At 38.7% G+C, this 24,857-nt stretch overlaps 1 protein-coding gene across 1 annotated transcript in view; it reads left to right on the top strand.

The window, feature by feature from the left end:
* The window catches only part of Rps6ka5 (ribosomal protein S6 kinase A5), a 177,422-nt gene extending 153,427 nt beyond the window's left edge, over positions 1-23,995 (top strand). The window contains exons 9-17 of the mRNA XM_057782455.1: positions 159-320; positions 2,740-2,865; positions 3,241-3,374; positions 3,978-4,071; positions 7,469-7,639; positions 13,347-13,538; positions 17,902-18,061; positions 19,313-19,476; positions 20,519-23,995. Of these exons, the coding sequence (XP_057638438.1) occupies positions 159-320; positions 2,740-2,865; positions 3,241-3,374; positions 3,978-4,071; positions 7,469-7,639; positions 13,347-13,538; positions 17,902-18,061; positions 19,313-19,476; positions 20,519-20,758 (1,443 nt within the window). The 3' untranslated portion in view covers positions 20,759-23,995. The remainder of the gene's footprint in view (positions 1-158; positions 321-2,739; positions 2,866-3,240; positions 3,375-3,977; positions 4,072-7,468; positions 7,640-13,346; positions 13,539-17,901; positions 18,062-19,312; positions 19,477-20,518) is intronic.
* The last annotated feature ends 862 nt before the right edge of the window (positions 23,996-24,857 follow it).

A 24,857-nucleotide genomic window follows, 5' to 3' on the forward strand; every position in this document is an offset into this window, starting at 1 on the left:
TAGGGAGGGTAGGAACCACTGACATAGAGAGTCCCAAGTCTGCCAGAGCTGAAGACCCTGTCAAAAAAAAAAAAAAATACTTAATCATGTTTGTTGTTCATAATGCGTTTTGACTTTTTTAATTTCTGCTCTATCACAATCTTCTTTCTCTGCTTTAGAAAATAAATTGGGATGACTTAGCTGCCAAAAAAGTGCCTGCTCCATTTAAACCAGTGATCCGGGATGAGTTAGATGTGAGTAACTTTGCTGAAGAGTTCACAGAAATGGACCCTACCTATTCTCCTGCAGCCCTGCCTCAGAGCTCAGAGAGGCTGTTTCAGGTAATGTGCCAGTGTTCCAGGTGTGCTTCAGTTTTCCTAGTAAAGGGGTTTTGTTGGTGTCTTACAATCAGGGTTCTGTGATTGCTTCAGAATTAAATGCAGAGATATGTTGAGGTTCTACCATGAAGCTTACAGTTTGCTACATAGCAGATTTATTACTTTTCTTGGGTTTATTTTGGGAGCTTCTTTGCTGCGGGGGGGGGGGGTGTTTTGTTTGTGAGACAGGAGAAGGTGGAATTTCAGTGTTTTGTTTTTTATTTGTTTTAATGGGATTTTTTATTTGTCTTTTTGTTTGTTTGTTTTTTGAGACAGGGTCTTGATATGTAACCCTGGCTGTTCTGGGGGTCACTATATAGAACAGGCTTGAACTTGCTTCTGCCTCCCCATTGCTGCCATCAAAGGTGTACACCAAAACCTAGCCTGTGTTTGTTTTTTTAAGAGTAAATATTCATTTTATACTTGAGAATTCATTTTTGTTGAGACTTATATGGAAATTATGATGATATTTTAGTTTTTATTCTTATAAAATATTTAGTATTAAACTATATTGTTAAAGACTGGGTTTGTTGGAGGCTTCTTTGTATAGAGCAGCAGGGAAAGGTGAGGACGGCTAAGGGAGACCAATAACTGGTCTGGAGGAGCAAACAATGTGAGTAAAGTACAGCAACAGGTGTGATGGCTGATGTTTACAGTCAGTTTGACAGAATCTGGGGCCACTGAGGAGTCTAAAGAAAGGTTTGGCTAGATTAAGTTGGTGTCTGAGCATGCCCATGAGAGGTTTTCTCCTCTCCTCTCCTCTCCTCTCCTCTCCTCTCCTCTCCTCTCCTCTCCTCTCCTCTCCTCTCCTCTCCTCTCCTCTCCTCTCCTCTCCTCTCCTCTCCTCTCCTCTCCTCCCCTCCCCTCCCCTCCCCTCCCCTCCCCTCCCCTCCCCTCCCCTCCCCACCTCTCTCTCTCTCTCTCTCTCTCTCTCTCTCTCTCTCTCTCTCTCTCTCTCTCTCTCTCTCTCTCTCTCATTTTTCAAGACAGGGTTTCTCTGTGTAGACTTGGCCATCCTTGAATTTGCTCTGTAGACCAGGCTGCCTTGAACTCACAGGGATCTGCCTGCCTCTGCCTCCCACATGTTGGGATTAAAGGTGTGCGCCACCACCACCTGGCAGAGAGATTTTCTTAATTGTGTAAACTGAAACGTGAAGATAAGCCCTGAATTTGGACAGACCAGGGATGGGTCCTGTCCTGGATGAGAAAGAAAAAGTGATGTTGATCACAGGCATCCATTGTTCTCTGCTTCTTGACTCTTGAGTGCGATGTGGCCCGCAGTCTGTAGGTAGCTCTTGTCTCTGTGGCTTCCCAGCAGTGATGGATTATAACTGTGTGCTAAAATAAGCCATTTCTCCCCAGGTTGTTTTCATCTTTGTTTTAAAGATTTGTTTTTAGGTATGTGGGTGGGTGCAAGTGCCTACAGAGGCCATAGGAGATTGTTGGATCCCCAAGGCTAAAGTTACAAGTTATCTGACATGGGTGCTGGGAACTGAACTCAGGTCCTCTGAAAAAGCAGCATGCACTTTTAATTACTGAGCCATCTCTTCACCCCCTGTATTTATTTGCTTGTTTGTTTATGTCAGATTTTATCACAACAATGTATGTGAGAAAATTTTATAATAAAACATTATTTTGTATCTTTAAAAAGTTAAAAATAATTTTTTTAGGAAGGGTTCTTTATCAGGTTTGATACTGTGCCTATTGAACTGTGTTGTAGCTGTACTTTTCTGACCACTGTGCCTGTAATGTGGTTTAATCTGGCCATCCAGAGTGTCCCTCTTGGGTATTCTATGTCACTAGAGTACATGGCCAACCATGTGTAGATTTTTGTTGGTAAATCAGTAAATGTCATTGCACACAGTAATCATGCATTTTTTATCACTGGTTTATCATATCATTCTCCCATTGGGCTTATTCCTTTTTCCAAAACTCAATTTTAAGTTTACGTATTCTAAAAACACAGAATACAAATCCAATATTTGCTAAATTAGAGATAAACCTTAATGAAACCTGTTATTTTTCTAGTTTGAAACAATACTTGGGCTCCTTTATTTGATGTGTTGGCTATATCTTTTTTGAAGTCAGTTGCATTTATAAATCAATATTATCATTGCAAAAAATTACAGGCTTGCGTCAGATTTAGGGGTAAAATAGAGAGGAAGTCTTTCTACCTTTATTTTTGAATTGATCTAATTCCACCAGAAGATGGCATTATCTCCTTCTGAAAAGCATTTTTCTGTTGAGTTAATGCTGTATTTTGAATGAAAGTAAAATTATCCTCTTCTGACCATATTTTTGTGAGAAGAAAAAATCACAATCTAGACTATGCCTAACTGTGAAACTACAAATCTTTGTTCTTTATTGCTCCTTCTCTTTTTAGGGCTATTCCTTTGTTGCTCCATCGATCCTCTTCAAGCGTAATGCAGCTGTCATAGATCCTCTTCAGTTCCATATGGGAGCTGAACGTCCTGGAGTAACAAACGTTGCCAGGAGTGCAATGATGAAGGTATATAGGTGTGGTTGCCTCAGCTCTGTATTGTGGTTTGTGTGAATGTTTAAATACTACCTGATGTTCTTAAGTCCAGTAAATTTAATAGATCATCGTTGAACTAAAGGGTAGTTTTAGAAAATGAATAAGTGAACTAGCAGTGTTTTCCCTAGAGGATCATAGACGTCAACTTGTATGAGCTCCTTTTTACAGCGATAGAGGACAGTGCATCTTCAACAGATATATACATGAATATATAAGTATACTAAATGGATTTTAATGATTAAATATGTTACATTAAAGTTTGTTAATAATTACATGCTAATTTACAGCTTTACATATCCTTTGTGTACTAATCTTTTATTAAATTAAATGGTGTTGATTTCTTAATAGGACTCACCATTCTATCAACACTATGACCTAGATCTGAAGGACAAACCTTTGGGAGAAGGAAGTTTTTCGATTTGTCGAAAATGTGTACACAAAAAAAGTAATCAAGCATTTGCTGTCAAAATAATCAGCAAAAGGTATGACCAGTCCTAGTGGTTCTTAAATATTAATACCACTTAGGGAGTTCTGTATGTTAAGATTATGGAGAAGGAAGTCAACTGTATATTGTAAAACCTTTTACACACAGGCTTAACATTTACCTTACTAGCCAGCCACTGATACTTCTAGCATTAGGATTTTCAAGTAATCAATCGGTTGTGGATATAAATCATAATCTGTTGTTTTCATGGCAAAATTTTCTTGTAGTGATGATATATTTAATCAGACTTACAGACTAGTTGAATATTTGAAATAATTTTCTCCAAAATTGTTTAGCCTCCTGGTAGCTTTGAGAAGAGAACAAGTCAGCTAGCTGTTCTGGCAATGGATTAAATCTTCATGATTGCATAATGTTACCAAATTGTCAGGCAAGAAGAGCATCCATTGCTTTGTATAACTAGTTCTTTCTGACTCAGAGGAAAGTTTTTCTTTAAAAAGTAAAGTTTGACTTTCCTGGTGGGTGGTATGATTCATTACTCTGACAAAGGTAGTCTGTATGCACTGTAAACAGTTAGGGATGGGGCACTGGCATCAAAGTCTGCTGGGAGAGACATGTAGATGTTAACTGTCTGGTTTTGCAGGATGGAAGCCAATACTCAGAAAGAAATAACAGCTCTGAAACTCTGTGAAGGGCACCCCAATATTGTGAAGCTACATGAAGTTTTTCATGATCAGGTATTTAAGTCCATGCACATGTACTAATTCATGTACATGGTTCAGTTTCTCACCAGTTTTATTGGTGTTGCTGGGTGAGGATCAGGGACGTGCAGTAGGAAGGGAAGAGAAACTAGCACACACTGCTCACCTCTGCCTCCGTTCTTCCTTTCACTTCAACTTTCCTCTATCCATTGTTGCCCTACTGACATGGTGGATGCCAGAGGGGCAAGAGCTCAGTGTGCCACTGTCACAGATTGCACTGTGCTTATTGTGCGTGCAGCTGCCACCCACCATCACTTAACCCGTGCATATTCAACACTGGTAATTGTAAGCCTTCAGCATTCTTTTCACGTCTAGCATCAAATGGACTCTTAAGCCCAGTTGGTGCAAGCTAAAGGACACGAGGAAACAGAAAGGCAAAGATGCTCCCTTGCATCTTGTTCCAGGTGGCAACAAGTGCTCAGCCTCCAGGATAGGTCCTTTTATGATCTCTTCTACCCTTAGTTCTGCTTTCCAACGGAAGTCTCACACAAAAACCTGTCACTTGGCCATAGGCGGAGTATCACTGTGACTGGTCTGTAGCACCTCTCAGTTGCCCCATTGCCACCTCCCATGCCTGAAATTGCTCCGTTTCAGTATTGTTTTCTCTGACACAGGACAGACATCCCAGCCTTCTCAGGTCAGCATTAAGGCACAAATGGCAAAACTAGTCCTACATATGTTTTGCTCTAATTTTAACATCAAAGGATCTGAGATTTATAAATGTCATGAGACTTGTACCAGGATCACAATCAGTGAAAATCCAGTAGGGAGAACCTGTTCTGGGCATTTACCATTGTGTTGCTAGGACATTGTTGACTAGAATAGCTGGGACTTGTTTCTGAGTACTAAGAGTGACTCACCATGGTGATATCAGGTGGAAGCAGGAATACATCATAAATTCCATTTTGCTGCCAGTTATGCAGTGTGTGGTCCAAGCACTCTACCATAAACTCTACATGTATCATCTTTGTCCTTGCCTTAGCACTGTGAACTCAGAGAACAAAACTCAGAAGGTCAGTGACAGTTTTACAATGTGTTGATGGTGAAGCTGGTATCTGAGCCCCACCCTTACAACTTCAGAACCCAACAAACTTTTAATTACTTTGCTATCTTAGAGGAGGCAAAATCCAGCCTTTTTATGTGAAGAAATAAACATCTAAATGGGTAAGATCTTCTTCCTTTTGTTCTCATGAGAAGAGATGCTTTTGAACTCTGAGAATGCTCTCCCTGCTGCTCCACTGCCTACTCAGATTCTCATGGGAACAATGAGTCCCCTGTCCATTCAAGGTGCACAGTAAAAGACAGTGTCCTGTTGATGCAAATACAGAGAATATTAACCTCTCAATCAAGAAACTGATGGATGACCTTAGACGCTCACACCTATAGTTTTGTGTCTGTGACCCTCACTGTATCTCAGCCCAAATATTGGATCTTGACTCTTCTGATTAATGTCTTATCTCAAGAATTACATTCCTAGTTTTTAAACTTATGTTCTAAGTTGATTGTTGGCAATTTTTAAAAATTCAAGAGACACTAAAATAGAAATTTTCTTAAGGTATAATGCTGCATGTAGTAGTATAAATATAATAATTATTATGCTATGCATTTTTTTGAAATATGTGTTTAGTTTTTCCTATGATAATGACACAGTTGATCCTCATATCTATACAGTCCTATTTTTAAACTAATAATGATGTTGATTAAGGGTGGGTCTTCAGACTTTGGCTCTACAGTAATAGCGATCATTTTGTGTGCCATGATCTGTTTTACATACTCTGTGTGTTCCTAATTACTGTTATAACAGACTACCACAAACTTAATATATTCACTGTTTAGACAATGAATGGAGACAATAAGTCCAAAATTAGTCTTACTGATTTGCAATCATAGAGTAGACAGAGCTGGCTCCTTCTGGAAACTCTGAGGGACAACTTGTGTACTTGACTTCTAGTTTCTGGAGGCCACTTGTTTTCTTTGGGTTGTTGCCCTTCTATGAAGTATTCCAATCTCTTGCTTCCATAGATTAATCCCATACCTTAGATGCTGGTGAATAATTCAGGACAATCATCCCATCTCAAGAATCTTAATCATGGCCGGGCGGTGGTGGCGCTCGCCTTTAATCCCAGCACTTGGGAGGCAGAGGCAGGCGGATCTCTGTGAGTTCGAGACCAGCCTGGTCTACAAGAGCTAGTTCCAGGATAGGCTCCAAAACCACAGAGAAACCCTGTCTCGAAAAACCAAAAAAAAAAAAAAAAAAAAAAAAAAAAAAAAAGAATCTTAATCATAGAGACTGGAGAGATGGCTCAGTGTCTAAAAGCACTGGCTGCTCTTCCAGAGGCCCTGGGTTTAATCCCCAAAACCCATGTAGTCCCATGGGACCCAGTGCCCTCTTCTGGTGTGCAGATACATATACAAACAAAACACTCATTTATGTACATGCAAACTTTTAAGAAAAATGAATCTTAATCATGGACTGGGCTTGGTGGCACATAATCCCAGCACTCAGAAACAGAGACAAACAGATCTTAAGGTCAAGGCCTGCCCAGTCTACATAGTGAGACCCTGTCTCAAAAACATAAAACAAAAGCCATAAAGACTATTAATTATGACTACAAAGTTCCTTTTGCCCTCTAAGATTAAAAAAACCCCACAGGTTTGGAGATTAGGACATGGCTATCTGGAGGGCCATTATTCAAGATAGCACCTGTAGCTTTCTTATTACCCACGTTTTGTTGATAAGGAAAGGTCCTTGAGTTTATAAAGGTAAAACTACATCCAGAAGATTGTTTTTGATAGTCCCTGTACATTTTATTCATCGAAATAATGCAAAGCATAATAAATATGAAACAAAGTATTGAATTAAGATAATGCCAGTAGAGTCAAAACAGTTGTTTTAAAAGAAATATACACAATGAGTTATGGATACTTGCAGTGAATAGCCACAAGAATCTTGTAATTAATCAAATTATCAAACAAAGTAAGCTTTCAGCTAGATGAGTGTCGGCAGTTGCACTAGTTGGTAATCCTCTGAATCATTTACCATAGATTATCAGATTATTGTCAGCTCAGTTCATATTTTTTAAATGAAAATATAAAAACTCAAGGGAGAATATTAGCACTGAGTTCAAGTGAAAGGAAATGAAATAAAGGAAAAGATTTTGAAGATTTTGCTGAAATTCTTGAAACTTTTTTATTGCCAGAATTGAATTCTAAAAAGCTACATTATCCTTTAGCTCTTTCTTCTAAATGCAGGGATTATTGTTGGTTGTTTAAGCAAGGGATTATTTAAATTTGCTAATTAGTAAATACTCTATACGACAATACATGTCTACACCTTTTCAGTAGGCTACATATTATTCTTTCTTCTTTCTAGCTTCATACATTTCTCGTGATGGAACTTCTGAATGGGGGAGAGCTGTTCGAGCGCATCAAGAAGAAGAAGCACTTCAGTGAGACTGAAGCCAGCTACATCATGCGGAAGCTTGTCTCAGCTGTGAGCCACATGCATGACGTTGGAGTAGTGCACAGAGATCTGAAGCCTGAGGTGTGACAGTGTGCTCTCGTACAGTCTGACCTGCAGTCATTATTAGCTAGCCCTCAGGTAGTTGTCAGGCTTTTGAATGGTTCTTTCTCTTGTGCCAGTAAGTAAACACTTGATGAGGTTTCTTAGGGTTTTCCCTCTTTCTCTTCTCTTTTCTGTGCCAGTTTAAAATAAATTTGTCCTCTTTTTTTCCCTCTTGCCAGCTGATCATCTTGAAGTTATATTTGTAAGTGTGAGAGCCTTTTATGGGAAAGATACTTCATGCAACAGTTGTATACTAAAAATAGCAATGGAAAATTTTGTAGCAAAAAATAATAGCCCTTATATATGTATTCCATCTTGGGGAGTTTGTTCGCTTGATGATGTATTTTGAAACCTTATTTTTCACATTTTTAAATCAAACTGATAGCTCCTAAACAATAATGTGCATAAATCTATTCTACATAATTACACACAAGAATTAATGAGGCTGTCCTCTCTATATGTGCTTCTGTACACTCACACACTGTGGTATTTATAGACCTGAAGAGCAGTGAAGAGCAACAGCTTTTTATATTTCTTTCAGAAGGTTAATTAATGAAGAAGGTTTTAACTCAGAATGATCCCTTTTTGGTATCAAAAATATGAAATTTTTTCCCTTTTTAAAAACAAGTAGTATAAAACTTGAAAAACAAAAGCCATTGACTTTTTAAAGCCAGTTAATCATCCTTTACCATATAAGAAATTATACATATTTCTGATCTAAAGTAGAACATTATTTTTAATAATGTGATTATAAAGTTCACATTATTATGTATGTAAATCTATTCTACATAATTATAGATTATAATCACATTATTATAAAGTTCCCATGTTATTATAAAATATTTTCAAGTCTATTTAAAATATTAAAGAGTTTGATATTCCTTTTTTATTAAACCAGAATAGTTCTGTAAAAGCAACTTTGTCTTAAATTATTAAAAAGATGTTTTAAGAATGGAAATATATACATTCAAATACACAGTTATCCCTCTGTGTCTGTGAAGGACTGCTTCTGAAATCCAGAAATGCAGCATCTTACATAAAAATGTACGTTATTTTCACATAGCCTACATGTGCCCTTTTCTGCACATTGTATCCTCTCTTTATATCACTTACAGTATCTAGTGTGCTGTAAATGCAATGTGAATAGTTATACTCTGTATTTTAGGGAGTGTGACAAGAAAAAGCGTATTTTCTAGACAGTTGTTTTGCAGGTTTTGGAGGGGTTGTTTGTTAGTTTGTTTTTTCAGTTTTTAATCCATAGTTGGTTAAACCCACAGTTATGGTCCTCAGGGATACAGAAGGCTGGTTACAATTGGTTTATTCCTTTAGAGGTGTTAAATTTCTGTACTTTATATTACTTTTATTCCTATTGCTAGTAATTAATCAGAAGTGACTTGTGTCTTACAAACTTGCAACTATGATAGCTCCCCCTCTGCTCCTTCATCATAGTTCTCACTCTCCTACGTAACACCCACTGAAAACATGGTCCTCTGTGCCTCGGAGATTAGCTGTCTATTTTTAAATGTGAAAGCACACCACTTAAATGTTTGCTTGATAGACAAGGAACAAGCATGTAGTTTTTTAATGGAAAAGATCTGTTCCATGACTGTATAGAACTCATTTTCACATGTTTTATTCTTTGATAACTGGCCATCTGTCAGCTCATGAGTCTCAAATGAGGCACATGTCCTCTGCAGCAGAATTTAAATTTGTCTTCCTACTTTCCTGATAAAAAAGATACTTCTGTAGCTTGAAATGAAGCAAAATTGTCGGATTATACAGCATGTTCCACCACCATTTTATTCCTAAGCTTGGTTTTAGGGAAGTGATAATATACCTTTGAACTGACATTTTCCTAACCTAGCTCTCACTTTGACTTTTAAATGGCAGAGTATATTATTTCCAAACTAAAAGTTTAATTCCTTTCCTATGCAGCATTTTAGGTCTGACTATTTTTGGTAGATGGTTAAATGGCATTCTTTTTCTGCATAGACATATCTCTTAAGTTCTAGGTGTAAATCAGACAGATTTAGAAGCTGGCTGACATTCTTAGGTTGCTTTGTAATCTTCATATGATCTTCTTAAAAGATTAAGAAAAGTTCTCTACATGGCAGTATTTTCAGGCAGAAATTGAAATGTGGATAGAAGTGAATCGATTGTTACTCCCTACCATTGCTGACCATGCACACCCCCATGTAGAACTGTGTGACACTGCACTTCCTGCCTTAGGACAAGAGGTAGGAAGTGAGCAGTGTGCTCTAAGTACACATGTTCTCTGATATGAGGAATGGATTGAAGTCATCACTTAAAGTGGATTGCCTCTCCCTCATTTCCTCCAAGAATTAAGGAAGTTCTCCACTAGCCTTAGTGGAATAAAGTTGTCATTTCCAGGGTCTTGGCAGGCCCTGTGGAAAAGAAGCCAGATGTGCTTCTCCAAAGATGTGTAGCACACTGCCTGGCACTGCAGAGAACCATAGGTATGACTGCTGAAGGACAGATACCTGTCTCTAAGAAACACCTGTGAGCTATGACTTCCATTGTCAAAAATTGAGTTCTGGGTATTGTATGATAGAAAATTTGAGAAAACTGTTCAAATTTTTTTATATTTCTTTACTTTTCCTTCTATGATGCCGTAAAACAATCCCACACCAGTTCAGAATTAGGATAATAAAAGGGTTGTTTATTTAAGGGGAAAACTTACAGATCACCATCGTAAACAGCAGTCCTCTGAGAGCAAACAGGAACAGAGTCCAGCAGCTGGAACAGGAGGCCGAAGCAAGAGAGAGGGCACCAAGGTTCCCGCTGCTTTTTAAACTATAAGAGACCACACCCAAGTAGGCTGGTATCTTAAAGGCTATTGGCTGAAGGAGCAGAATGTGCTCCCACAGCACTTCTACTTCATTGTCTCTTTTTAAAATTAACTTTAAGTTTTTTCCTTTTTTTAGAATTTCATAAGTGAGTACTGTATTTACATCATTTCCATTCTTCTTCCCACTCCATGTCCCCCTCACTCACTCTCTGACTGAGATTGAATAATTTATCGGGGTGTCATCCCTGGAGAAGACTGCTTTTCCCTTTCTCAGCAGCCACTAATTGATCGTAGCTCTTTGTCTAGGACTGGGGCTTTGTGAGAGTTCCCTCGTCTGTGCTGGAATATCAACTGGCGCTATCACTGCAGGTCTTGATTAGGCGGTGGTTTTCAACCTACCTAACCATCTTTTTTATTTTAATCATTGAAACATTATGAAATGTTCTTTACTTCAGCTAGATGAGTAAGAAAGAAAATGATTTTCCAGAACTGGAATCCTTTAATCACTAAGAGGATAACACTGTCTAAAAACAAAATAATCAGAATACAAAGTCAGAATTATTGAAGGAAATTAGTATGATTCCAGTGAATACATAAATGATAAAAAGCTAAAAGGCCTTCTTGTTCACATGGAGAAAATCTGAATAGATCAAACTCACCAGAGCATCCCTTAGCTAACCCAGAAGCAAGGCTTTAACTCATAAATTCCGTAAAGACTGAGAGAGGTGAGATAGCTGTAAAAGAAAGTTTTAAAGTTAGTTAGCAGATTTGGTTCCTAAGGTTTATAGAAGTAAATCTTCTCTGCCTGGGTGCTTAAGTGGGCCAACAGCCTGGATGACAGTGCTTTGTGCTTACAACATGGTTTAGGTTCACTGTTAAGACCAATAGCTCAGAAAAAGACCCATTTCAAAATACTGATGGTCGTTAACAATGAATGGGTCACAAGGAGCTCTGCTGAAGAGCTTCACCAAATAAATGTATGCTAACACAGTACCCATTAGGCAGCCCCTATATCAAATAGTCATGTTATCTAAGACATACACTGAAGGTTAGAGCTATTATAGATCACAGTTCTTGGATGGGTCAGAGCAGATCCATCCAAGTGGCCAAATGAAAGGAAGAGTCACATATCCCTTACTTTAAAAGAAGTGATAAAATTCATTGAGGAGGGCAGGTAGAAAAAAGACAGTAGAGGCACAAGATGCCTTGTCTTTGGCCTCCACTGTCTGCCACTTTATAGGGCTCGTGATTGACCTAATTTCAATATTCTGTCTCAGGGAATAGATTGGCCTGGGGAAGGAAGAGAAATGGGAGACATCTGTCCAGTGATAGTGTCAACACATGTTTATTGATTAATTCACCATCATGCGTGCAATTCATGGTCCCCAAAGCAGTGGCAGCAGTAATAGTAATAGCAAAGATTACTAGTCGCTGGGACTGGAGAGATGGCTCAGTGGTTAAGAGCACTTGTTGATCTTCCAGATTCAATTTCCAGCACCCACATGGTGACTCACAGCCTTCTGTAACTATAGTTTCAGAGGAGTTTTTGTAGCTTCTAAAGGCAGCAGACACAGACACTCCTGTAAGCAAAACATTGATCTACATAAAAAAGTGAATAAATAAATTTAATCTTTAATTCCTGAAGACCACTGGTCACAGATCACCACATAAATGCGGTAGTGGTGAAAAGCATATTGTGAGAAGCCCCCAGATCTGACAGACACGGCCTGTTGGGGAATGGTGTTGAAAGGTTTCCTCAGCATAGGGCCATCCCAAACCTGCAGACTGTTTTAAAAGGCAGCCTAATTTTTATAGTTATACTTTTTATATTTTTTGAGTTATACTTGGGTTTACTTATACCAGGCCCTAGGGACAGCGTCATTAATGAAGTAGACAGAGTCCTCGCTTTTACATAATTATGGTCTGAGAGGGACCAGACATTCAGCTAAAGATATAGAAATGGTAAGTACCATAAAAGAAAAGTAAACCATGATGGGAGAAAATAGGAGTAACTGGGACTTCAGTTTGGTAGGATGGTTAGGGCAGCATCTGTAAGTGAGGATTGCATAAGTGTACAGGAGTCAGGCTGCAGTGAAATGCGGGATGCTAGAGGAAACTGAAGACAAACTCAGACGGGAAGTGGAGACAAGGGAGACAATGGAGACTTGAGAAGAAGCACGGTGTGTTGTTTTTCAGTCAGCCTAGCTGCTGCACTAAGTCTACTGATATTTTAGCTACCTTCTGTGGCCCTGCTTGTCTCTGTTATGCCCTGCTGCCTGCAGCCTGGTGGAACTTACTGTCTTGCCAGCACCGCTCCTGCCTAATGTAATTTTTAATCAAGTCCATCATTCTGTTTACCAATAAAGACTTGTGAGTCAGGTGTAGGGGTGAAAATCTGCTAGCTCATAGAGGCCTGAGAAGCAACTTGCTAACTTTCCTTTTCGGCCAAAGACTCAACAAGAGAGTGTCTCTTCAACTGTCCTAAATCAAAAAAAGATCGTGAAACTCCAAGTCCCTCCCTACTCCTTCCTGTGCCTTTCTCTATCTTCCTGGCTTCTCCATACTCTCTATGACTAATTATTGTCACCTAGTCCTGGCTCTGCCTCCTCATCCAAGGTTGATTTTATTAACACAGTTTCAGGGTTCACAGTATAATCAAATAGTTGAAATGATATAGTTGAAACAGTGATATAGTTGAAAAGTATCCGACATTAAAAACTGAAGCGATACAAAACAGTATAAAGAAGAGGTCAGTGGTGTGACATCCAGCTCCCAGAGTCCCATGAGACTGCTTGAGTCAGACAGTGTTCCATAGATAGATTAGCAGATCTCCTGCCATTTCAATGAGAATCTAACCAGAGTTTTGGCATCTTACAGAATTTATTGTTCACTGATGAAAACGACAATCTAGAAATTAAAGTAATTGACTTTGGGTTTGCACGCCTCAAGCCACCTGACAACCAGCCCCTCAAGACCCCGTGCTTCACCCTTCACTATGCGGCACCAGAGCTCCTGACGCACAATGGCTATGATGAATCCTGTGACTTGTGGAGTTTGGGCGTCATCTTGGTGAGTTTGTCCTAACAGCCTCTAAGCCTAGTCAGCTCTTTAGTGGCCTTAGCCCCCGCTAGTGTTTTTCTTAAGTTCATGAAAAGGCTGAATGTGCTGGTTTGTTTTCTGTATAACCAGTGGAGGTCCCACAGAGGTATATTCCAACTTCTTAAAGCCTATCATAGAGAAAAAAAGCATAAAATTTAATAACCAGTGGAGGTCCCACAGAGGTATATTCCAACTTCTTAAAGCCTATCATAGAGAAAAAAAAGCATAAAATTTAATAACCAGTGGAGGTCCCACAGAGGTATATTCCAACTTCTTAAAGCCTATCATAGAGAAAAAAAGCATAAAATTTAGTTATTTTGGAAGATTTCAGTTGCTATGGTTCATATAAAGTATACATTGTTGTTTTTAAAGAAGCAGTGTTGTGTTTACATAGACATATACTATGTTAGATATAATGTGAAAATAGTGATTCCTTAATAAAAACACATAGTCTCTGAAATTCCACACTAAAAATGTAAGTAAAAAAATTGTTTAGGATAAATTGCCAAATTTAATAGATATAACTAAAGTACCTTATAGTAATATGAGGAGCATGCTCTTTACAAAATGTGCATGATGAGAAACTAGAGAAACCTCCACATATGTTTATCTCAAAAGAGCTTTACTTGGTCTTCGTATGAGCATGTTGGGGAGGAACTTCCAGACACTACAGAAGAATATAGCTGAGAATCACCTCTCGCCAGTCAAAGATGATGCCATGGGAGCTTCTCTCCCTTCCCTTGCTAAATGGATGTGGGTTTTTTAATGTGCCTTTGTCTACACATGTGTTTACATGGAGGGTGGCTGTTTATATTTTTAAACCAAATGAGTTATATCAGTAATTTGAATCTCTGAGATTTATTGAACCATTTCTTTGGCAATGAACAATTAGTATTTCCTCCTCTTTTTTTCACTAATTATAAGCTGTAAGAATGAATCGTTTTCATATATACAATTGTACTTGTTTCACAGTTTCCTTAGAATTCCCAGGAGGGCATACATTTTTTGTTGTTGTTGTTTTGTTTTTTGTTTTTCGAGACAGGATTTCTCTGTGTAACGGCCCTAGCTGTCCTGAAACTAGCTCTTGTAGACCAGGCTGGCCTCGAACTCAGAGATCCGCCTACCTCTGCCTCCTGAGTGCTGGGATTAAAGGCATGCACCACCACTGCCCGGCAAGCATACATATTTTTATTTTAGCATAGATGCCTAGGTTTTCTTCTGTCAGGCTTTCCAGGCCCAGTACTCATCATCAGCTGCATGTGAGCACATTGGATGTCCTCTGTTTTAACCTTCAGCTGTACCCCACTGTTCTTAAGTTTGCAGGCATTTCTTAGATGAGTATCCAGTCTGAGCATCTTTTCATACAAGTAGACATTCATGTTTTTATGTCATGAGTTGCTGTGTATGAGCTTGCCTGTTTTTTGCTAGGCAGCTTTTTGTTACTGAGAAATAAAACTTTGATGAAGCTTTTTAACCCTTGTCTGCCATCAATCATTGAAAATGTTTCTCTGGCATATCTTTTGTTTATAGCAAATAGGATTTTGTTTTTATTTATTTTTGTATTTATTTTTAGGGAAGTTTCAAGTAGAGAATTGTTTTGTTTTTAATTTCCATGTGGTAAAATATGTCAGTCTTTTCTTCATGGTGTGTGGCTTTGATGTCAATTGTCACTACCCCTGCCCTCACTCAGGATTACAAAAATACTCTTCTAAACTTCCTCTAGAATCACTGTCTTATTTTTGTGCTTCAGTCTGTGCTCCATCTGGGGTTTATTTTGGTGTCGGTTTGTTTTCTCCCAGTGGCTAGCCACTTGTCCCAGCACACTGGCTCTTTATTTTTAAGCCTTATATGACTTTCATCTGAGCAATTTATCATTCATCGCTTCAAACTAAACTTGCTTATTTAGGGATAAGAAATTTTGGTAAAAGTAAACAGCAACTTTTGTTGGAGAGTTTTAAGGACTTACATTGTTGACATTTTCATTAGTAGCAATGTCCTTAAAAATGTAGAAAAAAAAAACCTTTATGTTTCATACTTTCTTTTTCATTATAAAGAAGATAGTACTTTAAGCCTATTGTGACCATCAAGCTCTTTTAAGGTTTTCAGAGCCTCAGACCGGCAAAGAGATGTAGTCAAGCTCCTAATTATTTCATATATATTTCCCATCTGGAAAGACAAGGGTGGAAATCCCCTGCCTGTTAGATCGAATGGTGAAATGTTTAAGAAAAACAGAATAAAAATCAGGTTAATGGTGTCATAAAACATAGTCATAGTATACAGACTGTGGGCACTGCTGTTGTACAGAGTAACAAGTTTTTCAGTAAACAATTTACAAGGAAGAAAAAATGTTATGAGACCAGGCGTGGTGGCTCATGTCCATAATCCCAGAACTCAGGAGGCTGAGGTAGCAGGATATTCAGGTTCCAGGCCAACCTAGGCTACAGTGTGAAATGCTATCTCAACAAAACAAGGTAAAGTGTAAACCCATACATTAGAAACCCTTAAGGAAGAGTATTTGTGTTTTACTCAAGTCCTGATTCCAGAAAAAACTAATTTAAATTGTTCATTAAATTTGCATTCTAAATATAATTGATATAGCTATAGTTACAGTATATCCTCATGTATCTAATACAATGAGGAAAATATGGATGTCATTGGATATTAAATACTACAAAGAATGATAATTTTTTTAGGAGTGACAAGCAGTATCATATTGTGGTTTGCCTTTTGTAGATACAAGAAAAAAACAGTTACAGAAGAAAATGAACAAAATCACTAGCTGCATTAAATGATTCAAAAACGTTTTCTAATGTTCTCATATAAATGAATGTGTCTCAGACATCTAGCTCCTAACTTATCCTGCAGTAAGCATAGCAAGCACAAAATTTATTTGGAGTTCTGGTTTACCTTGGAATTGGATGCCCCTCTTTCATCTTGCATTTAATAAATAGGAATGTTTTAAAATGGAAATAAATTATATTACCTTTATTGAATCAAATAAATTATTCCAAGGAAAGGATCCTATGTGATTTTATTATAATCTAGTATACACCAAGAATACACAGTCATTGTCTGAAATGCACAGGACCTTAGTTAAAGTATAACTTGCACAGCCTAAGTCTGCATGTACTGCTGCCTCATAATACTGCAAGCTGGATGAAACAACAGAGACTTTTTTATCATTTCGAAGCTGGAGAGTCCAAGACCACAGTGTTTCAATTATTGTCTGATGCGGACCCTCCCTCTGGGTTACAACTGGCTCCCTGCTGACTCTCTCCTCCCTAACCTTTCCATAGCACATGCTTACATAGACAGAACTCTCTGGTGTCCATTCTCCTAAGGATCAGGACCTTCACGCTTAACTTCTTTCATACTCATTGCCTCCAAAAAAGTTTTTTTCTCAAAAAAAGTCATGTTGAGCATTCAGCATCTAAATTTAGGGGAGATAAAACTTTCCATCCATAAGACAGTATTCATAAAACAATGGGCCAATGTATAGCATGCCTATGAAGTAGCACATGATTCCATTTCAAACATTTTATCCAAAGGTTTTATTCTTGTTTGATGTTTTTCTTTGCTCCCAAATCTTTACTCTTATTTTTTAATTAAAGAATATAAGAGATGGCTGGAGAGATGGCTCAGTGGTTAAGAGCTTTGCCTGCTCTTCCAAAGGTCCTGAGTTCAATTCCCAGCAACCACATGGTGGCTCACAACCATCTGTAATGAGACTTAGTGCCCTCTTCTGGCCTTCAGAGATACATGCATTCAGAACACTGAATACATAATAAATAAATCTAAAAAATATTATTAAAAAAAGAATATAAGAGAATACTGTGAATGTCTAAGATTTTGTTGCATTTGCTTTTTATGATCCCCTGTGTGCATGCTCTCTGTCCATGTGTGCATACACATGTAAGATATACATTGAAAAAGACTCACATATGTGTGTATAATCACATATGTATACAGTTATATCTTTGGTTTTTGCTATACTGCTTGCAATTTAAGACAGAAAATTGTTCTTAATGGAATTTGAAGACTAGATGTTAAACAAAAATCATGAGATATCATCCCCCACTTATGGGGGCTGATGTAGTTATAAAGATAATTTTCAATTTTGATGTCAGAAAAGCCATGCCACTTCATTTTACAGGTCTTTGAAGTGTGTGGGTTACTCTGGCGATAGAAGACAGTCTATCAGGTTCAGTAATGCTTATTGGAGTATCCGATAAATTATGTTCATGGAGCTAGCTCATGGTGTTAGCTTATTGGCATGACTTGACAATGCTTTTTGCAGTCATCCTGATATTTTTACCTTCTTTTTCCATGGCAGTATACAATGCTGTCAGGACAGGTACCATTCCAGTCTCATGACAGAAGTTTAACCTGTACCAGTGCGGTAGAAATCATGAAGAAAATTAAAAAGGGAGACTTCTCCTTTGAAGGAGAAGCATGGAAGAATGTGTCCCAAGAGGCTAAAGATTTGATTCAAGGTAAGACTCTCAAGAAATCTGGTATCTGTATCCCATGTGGTAACTACATAGAATCGTGCCCAGTACACAAGTCTATGTTAATTATTCCAGAAACCCATGAGTGTTTTCAAAATCTTGCCAAGTGGCTTGTTTTCTCTTTTCTGGAACTTTCCCTTCATAAGCTCATCCCCGTTTCCAGTATGAGAAATTGGCTCCCGCTGGCATCCCAACCTAACAAAGTCGAAACAAACCTTGTCTTTTTTCTTCTGTGCTTTCCCCACAAACACACTCTACTTCCTGTCTGTTTTCTTTTGAATGATGGCACTGCCCTGAGCCAGACAACAGAAACAGAAACCTTGATGTCACCCTGACTGCCTGCCTCCAGCCACTTAGTGCTACAACTCTATAAGTTGCCTGGTTCCCACCTTTCTGCCCACAGGCTACTGCCATCATTTCTCTGCCAGTGGCCTTACAGCATCCTGTCAACCCACCCCACGTAGCTTTCCCACCACTCCTGCACCAACAGAAAGACACAGTCATCATACCTTTCCTTGGGGCAGGGTGGAGGGATCATTTGAAGACTCTCTGTTAGCTTTGCATCCAGCTCCTTAGCCTGGCCTTCAAAACTAGTCTTTCAGGTCCTGGCTTGGCCTGCCTCTGCTTCCTCATCACCCTATCTCTGCCATTGTTGAATTCTTGAATTCCTCCAATAGGTCAAGCTTCACACATGGCCTTCGTAATCATTGCAGCCCCTCTCAGTCTAGCTCCTCCTTCTCATCATGTGGGGCTTATTTCCTAGAAACCTGTAGGCTAACACATGCTCTGTGTTTAGCTCGTGTCTTATGCATTGCTACTGCACTAGTCTCCTCAGATTAGAGTAGCTGTCTTTGTCTCTGTGTCTCTTGCTCTCTCCTTTTTAAGTGTCTGTCCCTAAGTCTCCAGTGCCATACCACATCCCGTATCCTAGAAAATGGCTAGGGAGTGTTTGGTTTATATGGGGCTTACTAAGTCACAGTAGAGTCTTTTGAAGGGAGATTTTCTCCTGGTTGGAAAGCCAGGTAGCTTACATACAGCCTCATAGACATAGGCTCTTGTGACCTTTTCTTAAAATTCAGTGTCCTCTAGCAGGCGAAGGTGTATACATTTGTAGGAGGTAAAGGCTTATTGAAACCATTATGTCACAAGAACATAATTGACCTTTTATATGATACTGAGTGTTAAAACTATGTTTAAAGTGGAAAATTATAAAATTAAAATGCCTTATTCCTGTAGGACTTCTTACAGTTGATCCAAATAAAAGGCTGAAAATGTCTGGCTTGAGATTCAATGAATGGCTTCAGGATGGCAGTCAGCTGTCCTCCAATCCTCTGATGACTCCAGACATCCTGGGATCGTCAGGAGCTGCTGTGCACACCTGTGTGAAAGCAACCTTTCATGTAAGACCCTGTTCTGTGCTCGTGGACAGTTTAGAGAGGGCTCCTAATCATGTGGTCTTATTGGGTAGCTTTGGAAACAATATCAACCTAGTACCTTTAAAATAATTATGTACTCTTAATTTAGGAAGGGCATGAAGTAGATGAGTCGTGCTGAATATAGATTGTAATCTTGAATAACTTTGTCCCAGACAGATGCACATGAGTTCAGTTATTAGTGCAAGATGAGATGAAAGAGGCATAAAAGAATCTGGAGGGATTATCCTGGGGAGAAAGAGTCACTGCAGAATAGGATTTGAAAGGTGATATTGAATGGAGAGAATGGCTGCAGGAATCCCGTTCTCAGCAGTGTAAGGTGTGAGGTCATCAGGTGTCACTGTAGCACTTCTCTTTAGGAAACGTTAAGGAAATTCAGGAGAGAGTGTGGTGGCACACACCTGTAATCACAGTGCCTGGGTGGTAGAGGCAGGAGAATCAGCCCCAAGTCATCCTCAGCTTCATACAAGTCTGTTCATACAGCCTGGGCTACTTGATAGCCTGTCTCTAATTAACATAAACAGGCTGCAGAGATGACTCAGTAATGAATAGTAATTAATAGCGCTGCCTGCTCTTGCAGTAGACCTGGTTAAATTTCCAGCACTCATATGACAGCTCATAGTGTTGTGTTCCAGGGGACCCAGTGCCCTCTTCTAGTTTCCACATGTGCAGACATACATGCAGGCAAAACACCTGGTCATATAAAATAAGATATTTTAAATAACAGAAAACAAGGAGCAGTGAGAAGTAATCATGACTCTGGGGCAGCTGAGCTGGTACAGGTTACACAGTTACCTGGTGCCATGTTACCAGTCTGTCATGGATGAGACCCTGCTCCACACCCAGCTCTGGAGAACTTTGTCCTGGTCTTAAGGACTGGATGAAAAGTTTTCCCAACTCTGTTCCTGTTCCAAGAGCCGCTTGTGGTTGCCAGAAAAGCTGTCGGTGCTTAAAGTCAGAACTGCTAGACAGTCTGTGCTGTTAGCCTCATGACTCCTTTTCTCCCCAGGCCTTTAACAAATACAAGAGAGAAGGGTTTTGCCTTCAGAATGTGGACAAGGCCCCTTTGGCTAAGAGGAGGAAGATGAAGAGGACAAGCACCAGCACAGAGACGCGCAGCAGCTCCAGTGAGAGCTCCCGCTCATCATCCTCCCACTCCCATGGCAAAACAACACCCACCAAGACGCTGCAGCCCGGCAACCCCACAGACAGCAGTAACCCAGACACCCTCTTCCAGTTCTCGGACTGAGTGCCCTGGAAATGGAAGGCTGTCCTGACTGACCCTTGCACCTTAGTTCCCTCAGCATGTGCCTGAGGTATGTTCTGTGCTTTAAAAAGATGTCTCCCATTGTTCTCATTGGAATCTGCCTCTTGATGAATTTTTCTTTTCGGGGAAACCTGTTTGGTTATCCTTATCCAAAAGCACTGGACAGACAGCATTACTGTGAATAGAGGACACGTGATACTTTTTAGCCGACTAGCATGATGCCAGCTCAAGATTCTTCTTGAAACAGCAAAGGTTTCTGTAATTTTAGTGATTGGTTAGATTAAGTCACAGATTTTCACACATCTGTCAAGAAGACTTGATGACTTCTGCTATGCCTGGTGGACAAGGTTTTTAAGAGACTTGCACCCTTTGGGTAGTGATTTTTCTCTGAAAACAGAGAAAAGGTCTGTTTTCGAAAAAGATGCTATAATGAATTTTATGTGTGGCTTGTTTCTTAAAAGAGAATTTTAACTTATTGTTTTTATTTTATGGTCATATATGCTGATAACCTGCTACTATTAATCTTTTTCTAAAAAGTGAAAAAATATTTAAGAACCTAAGGTCCTATGTTCTGCACCTGGGACCATCTGAGCTGCATGCTAAACTATGTTTGTTTTTAATTTTGCACTACTCTTTCCTGGCAGTTTGTTTTAATGGCTGTTGCCAGAATTAAGGTACATGTCTCTTGGTTTTATGTAATATAGCACTTTATAAAATAGTATGAGTATTGCAGTCTGTCTTATAAGGTGCACTGTTTAAAGCATATGTACTGTGCTTTGCCATTCTTTTCGTTATCTAATTTGTCCTCACATCCCTCTTCTGCTTTCTATGCAGCAAGTGGAAAGGGACATGTTGTATGATGACTCATTAGCCACTTATGCACCAACATGAGGAGAAGTAAAGGGAAATTATACTCAACACTGTGCTTCACATCTGTACACTGTGTTGCGCTACAGCGAGGCATTCCTCCTGTAGTCATGTATTATGTACATAATATTTTAAAACCATACCTATACTTGTTTTGAAATGTTTCTGTTCAATTTTAGATCCATAAAGCGTTTTATAAACTTATGCAGAGCACTTTTATTGCTCAAAAGTTCTGAATTGATACAGATGACAAGTGCTATGCCATGAAGACATTTCATTGAAAGACTGTTGCATTTTACAATTAATACAAACTAATTAATTCCCTATGCAAAAAAAGAAATTACAAGATTTGTATTTTTTTTCTTTAAAGCCATTACATGGAATGTCAGGATGAGAAAAATGATCTTTGCTGAGTTTACAAGAATCATGCTTTAAAAGATAGTGCCACATGTTTACTTTACAGTTTTGTTAGTGGGGACTCATCAGCATTAGTTTGGAACTTGGACACGATACATATTTCTCTCTTAAGGTGATAGCAGCATTAATTTAAACCAGTGATGAGTACTGAAAACACTGAATTCTGTGTAATGGTAGTATATTTATTACTAAATCAATGTATATATTAATAGTATAGCCAACAAAATGGCAAATATTAAAATATTTTCAAAAAATATATTATCCTGTTTACTTTTTGTTCACATTAGTTACTGGGGATATTTTTTGATACTCTGACTGGCTATATAATTCTCATTGAGTCAATAAAAATTTTATAATCCTAGCTTTCAGTCATTTCTAGTAATGATAGGAAACTGTGAATTAATAAAATATAGCTGTTTCACAAAATGTGATGCCCTTAGGCACAGACTTTTAATAAGAATATGTCCACTTATTTTTACACTGGATATATTTGGATTGTATTTGGAAATGTATAAGTTAGTTCTTGAAATTATTTGTAAATATGTGTCCTGGTAGAAAACATGAGTTGCAGAGTACAAATTGAGAAAACTGTCTTTCCAACAAAAAGTAATCCAGAAAAGTGATTCAGCCCTCCTTATGGTTGATTAATTTATTGTGAATATTGGAAGTAGATGGACTTTTCATCTCATCACCTTGTGTCTTCTGGAGGATTTGATAGACACTGATATGGGCAAAAGTCAGGTAGAATAAGAAGAAAAGGTAAGGCTCTCTGCAAACTGTTGAGCCTAACTAAACCACCTAGAAAAAATCCTCAGGAAACTCAGCCCAGGCCTTCAATAAGATGCTGCCACCGACACCCGATTTATAAGCCCCTGAAAGACAGCTCCTAACTATCCCTTGCAGATTCTTTGTTAGTGGATAGCAAGTTGTCCTTTGAGAATCATAAAACTTTCATTTGGTCACATCAGAAGTAAACAATGAAAATGCTGCTTGCAAAACTATGAAGGTCTGGAGAGATGGCTCAGCAGCTAAGAGCAGACACTGCTCATACAAGGATGCGAGTTCCGTTCCCAGCATCCATGTCAGACAGCTCACCACAGCATGGAGGAATCCTAGCTCCAGGGCATTCCGTGCCTTCTTCCAGTGCACAACATGTTAAGTGAGGTGACTTCATTTTTGGAGAAAATAGAAGTAGATCAAACAAAATAAATGCCTGCTTTAAGTTCCCTTATGACAATAGATTTGGGGGTAGAGCCAAACCATCTGACCCTTCTTTATCGGTTACATTGTGTGTAATTTATGCCACTGCATATCCCGAGTCACACATTTTGTGACACATATGTCTACATTGAAAGGCAGGGATGATAAGGAAAGGGATGTGATGGGGAACAAAACTAAAGTGGTCAGGTTTTGGTGACTGTGCCAGATCCTGTTGCTGAATGAACTAAGTTAGCTCTCATGAAATCCATCGGTTATCCCAGGCCGCTACAGAAACCATTAAACTATTGGAGTGAATTCCAGCGTATTTATCTGTCTTGAAGGTGCAGGCTCATTTGTGCATGAAAACTGCCTTTTTCTTTTGAGGTTATTGCTAATTAAGTAATTATGCAAATGGCTGTATTTTAAATGTAAGGTGATTATTTTAAAGAATCCTACTAGGATAACAGTGAGTGATTTGTTCGTTTTTATAATAAAGGAAATCATTTATCTAAATTTGAACTCAAGTATTTTATGAAAGCATATAATTTATTGTCTACTTGTTCACTTTTCTTTCTTTCTTCTTTGGTTTTTAGAGACAGGGTTTCTTTGTGTAGCTGGCTCTCCTGGAACTCACTCTGTAACCCAGGCTAGCCTCTAGCTCAGAGACCTGCCTGCCTCTGTTTCCTGAGTGCTAGGATTAAAGACATGCTCCACTACTGCCAGGCCTCTTCTATTTCAGACATCTATTTTTGTTAGATTTATTAAGAACAAGCTGCTTTAAAATGTTGGAGATTTCTTATTATTAGCTCTGTATGCCTTAGAGCTTTTGATATTTGAGTTGTTTTCCCAGGGACCAGCAAGAACAGCACAATTGGGGTGTTTGTGATTAACACTTCTAATATTCCTTGGTCTACTAAGTTAAATTTTTATGTTACTTACATTCTGCTAGGATGATTGTCTCATAGATGAATATTTATAATAAAATATCTTTAGTTTACACTGCTTGACCTCTCAAATGTCTTACACCTGAATGCCCCAATTTCTGGTCTTTATACTATGTGAATGTCTCTTGCCACTTGATATCATCATTCATCACTAAAGTGAACATTGCAAGCTCTCAGGAAATGCAGGTAACTTTTTCTTAGTTTGTTTTGAGACAGGGTTTCTCTACATCACTCTAGCTGTCCTGTAACTCAGTCTGTAGACCAGGCTGGCCTCAAACTCACAGAGATCCGATTGCTGGAATTTGAGGCATGAGCCACCATCCCCAACCCTCATGAGTCACTTAATTTAAAATTCACAAATAGGCAAACCTGTAAGATTCACAGAGGAAAAGGAAGTACGTCTCAGATGTTATAAGTATAACCTGATGGGTTTTTTGGTTTTGTTTTGGGGTTTTCTTGGGGGGTGGTTGGTCGGGTTTTGTTGTTGGGTTTGTTTGTTTGTTGTTTGGTTTTTTTTGTTTGTTTGTTTGTTTTTGAGACTACATTTCTCTGTTTAGTCTTGGCTATCCTAGAACTCACTCTGTAGACCAGGCTGGCCTCAAACTCACAGAGATCTCCAGCCTCTGCCTCCCAAGTGCTGGGTTTAAAAGCAT

This window comes from Chionomys nivalis, chromosome 10, assembly GCF_950005125.1.
Source record: "Chionomys nivalis chromosome 10, mChiNiv1.1, whole genome shotgun sequence".
Classification (NCBI taxonomy): domain Eukaryota; kingdom Metazoa; phylum Chordata; class Mammalia; order Rodentia; family Cricetidae; genus Chionomys; species Chionomys nivalis.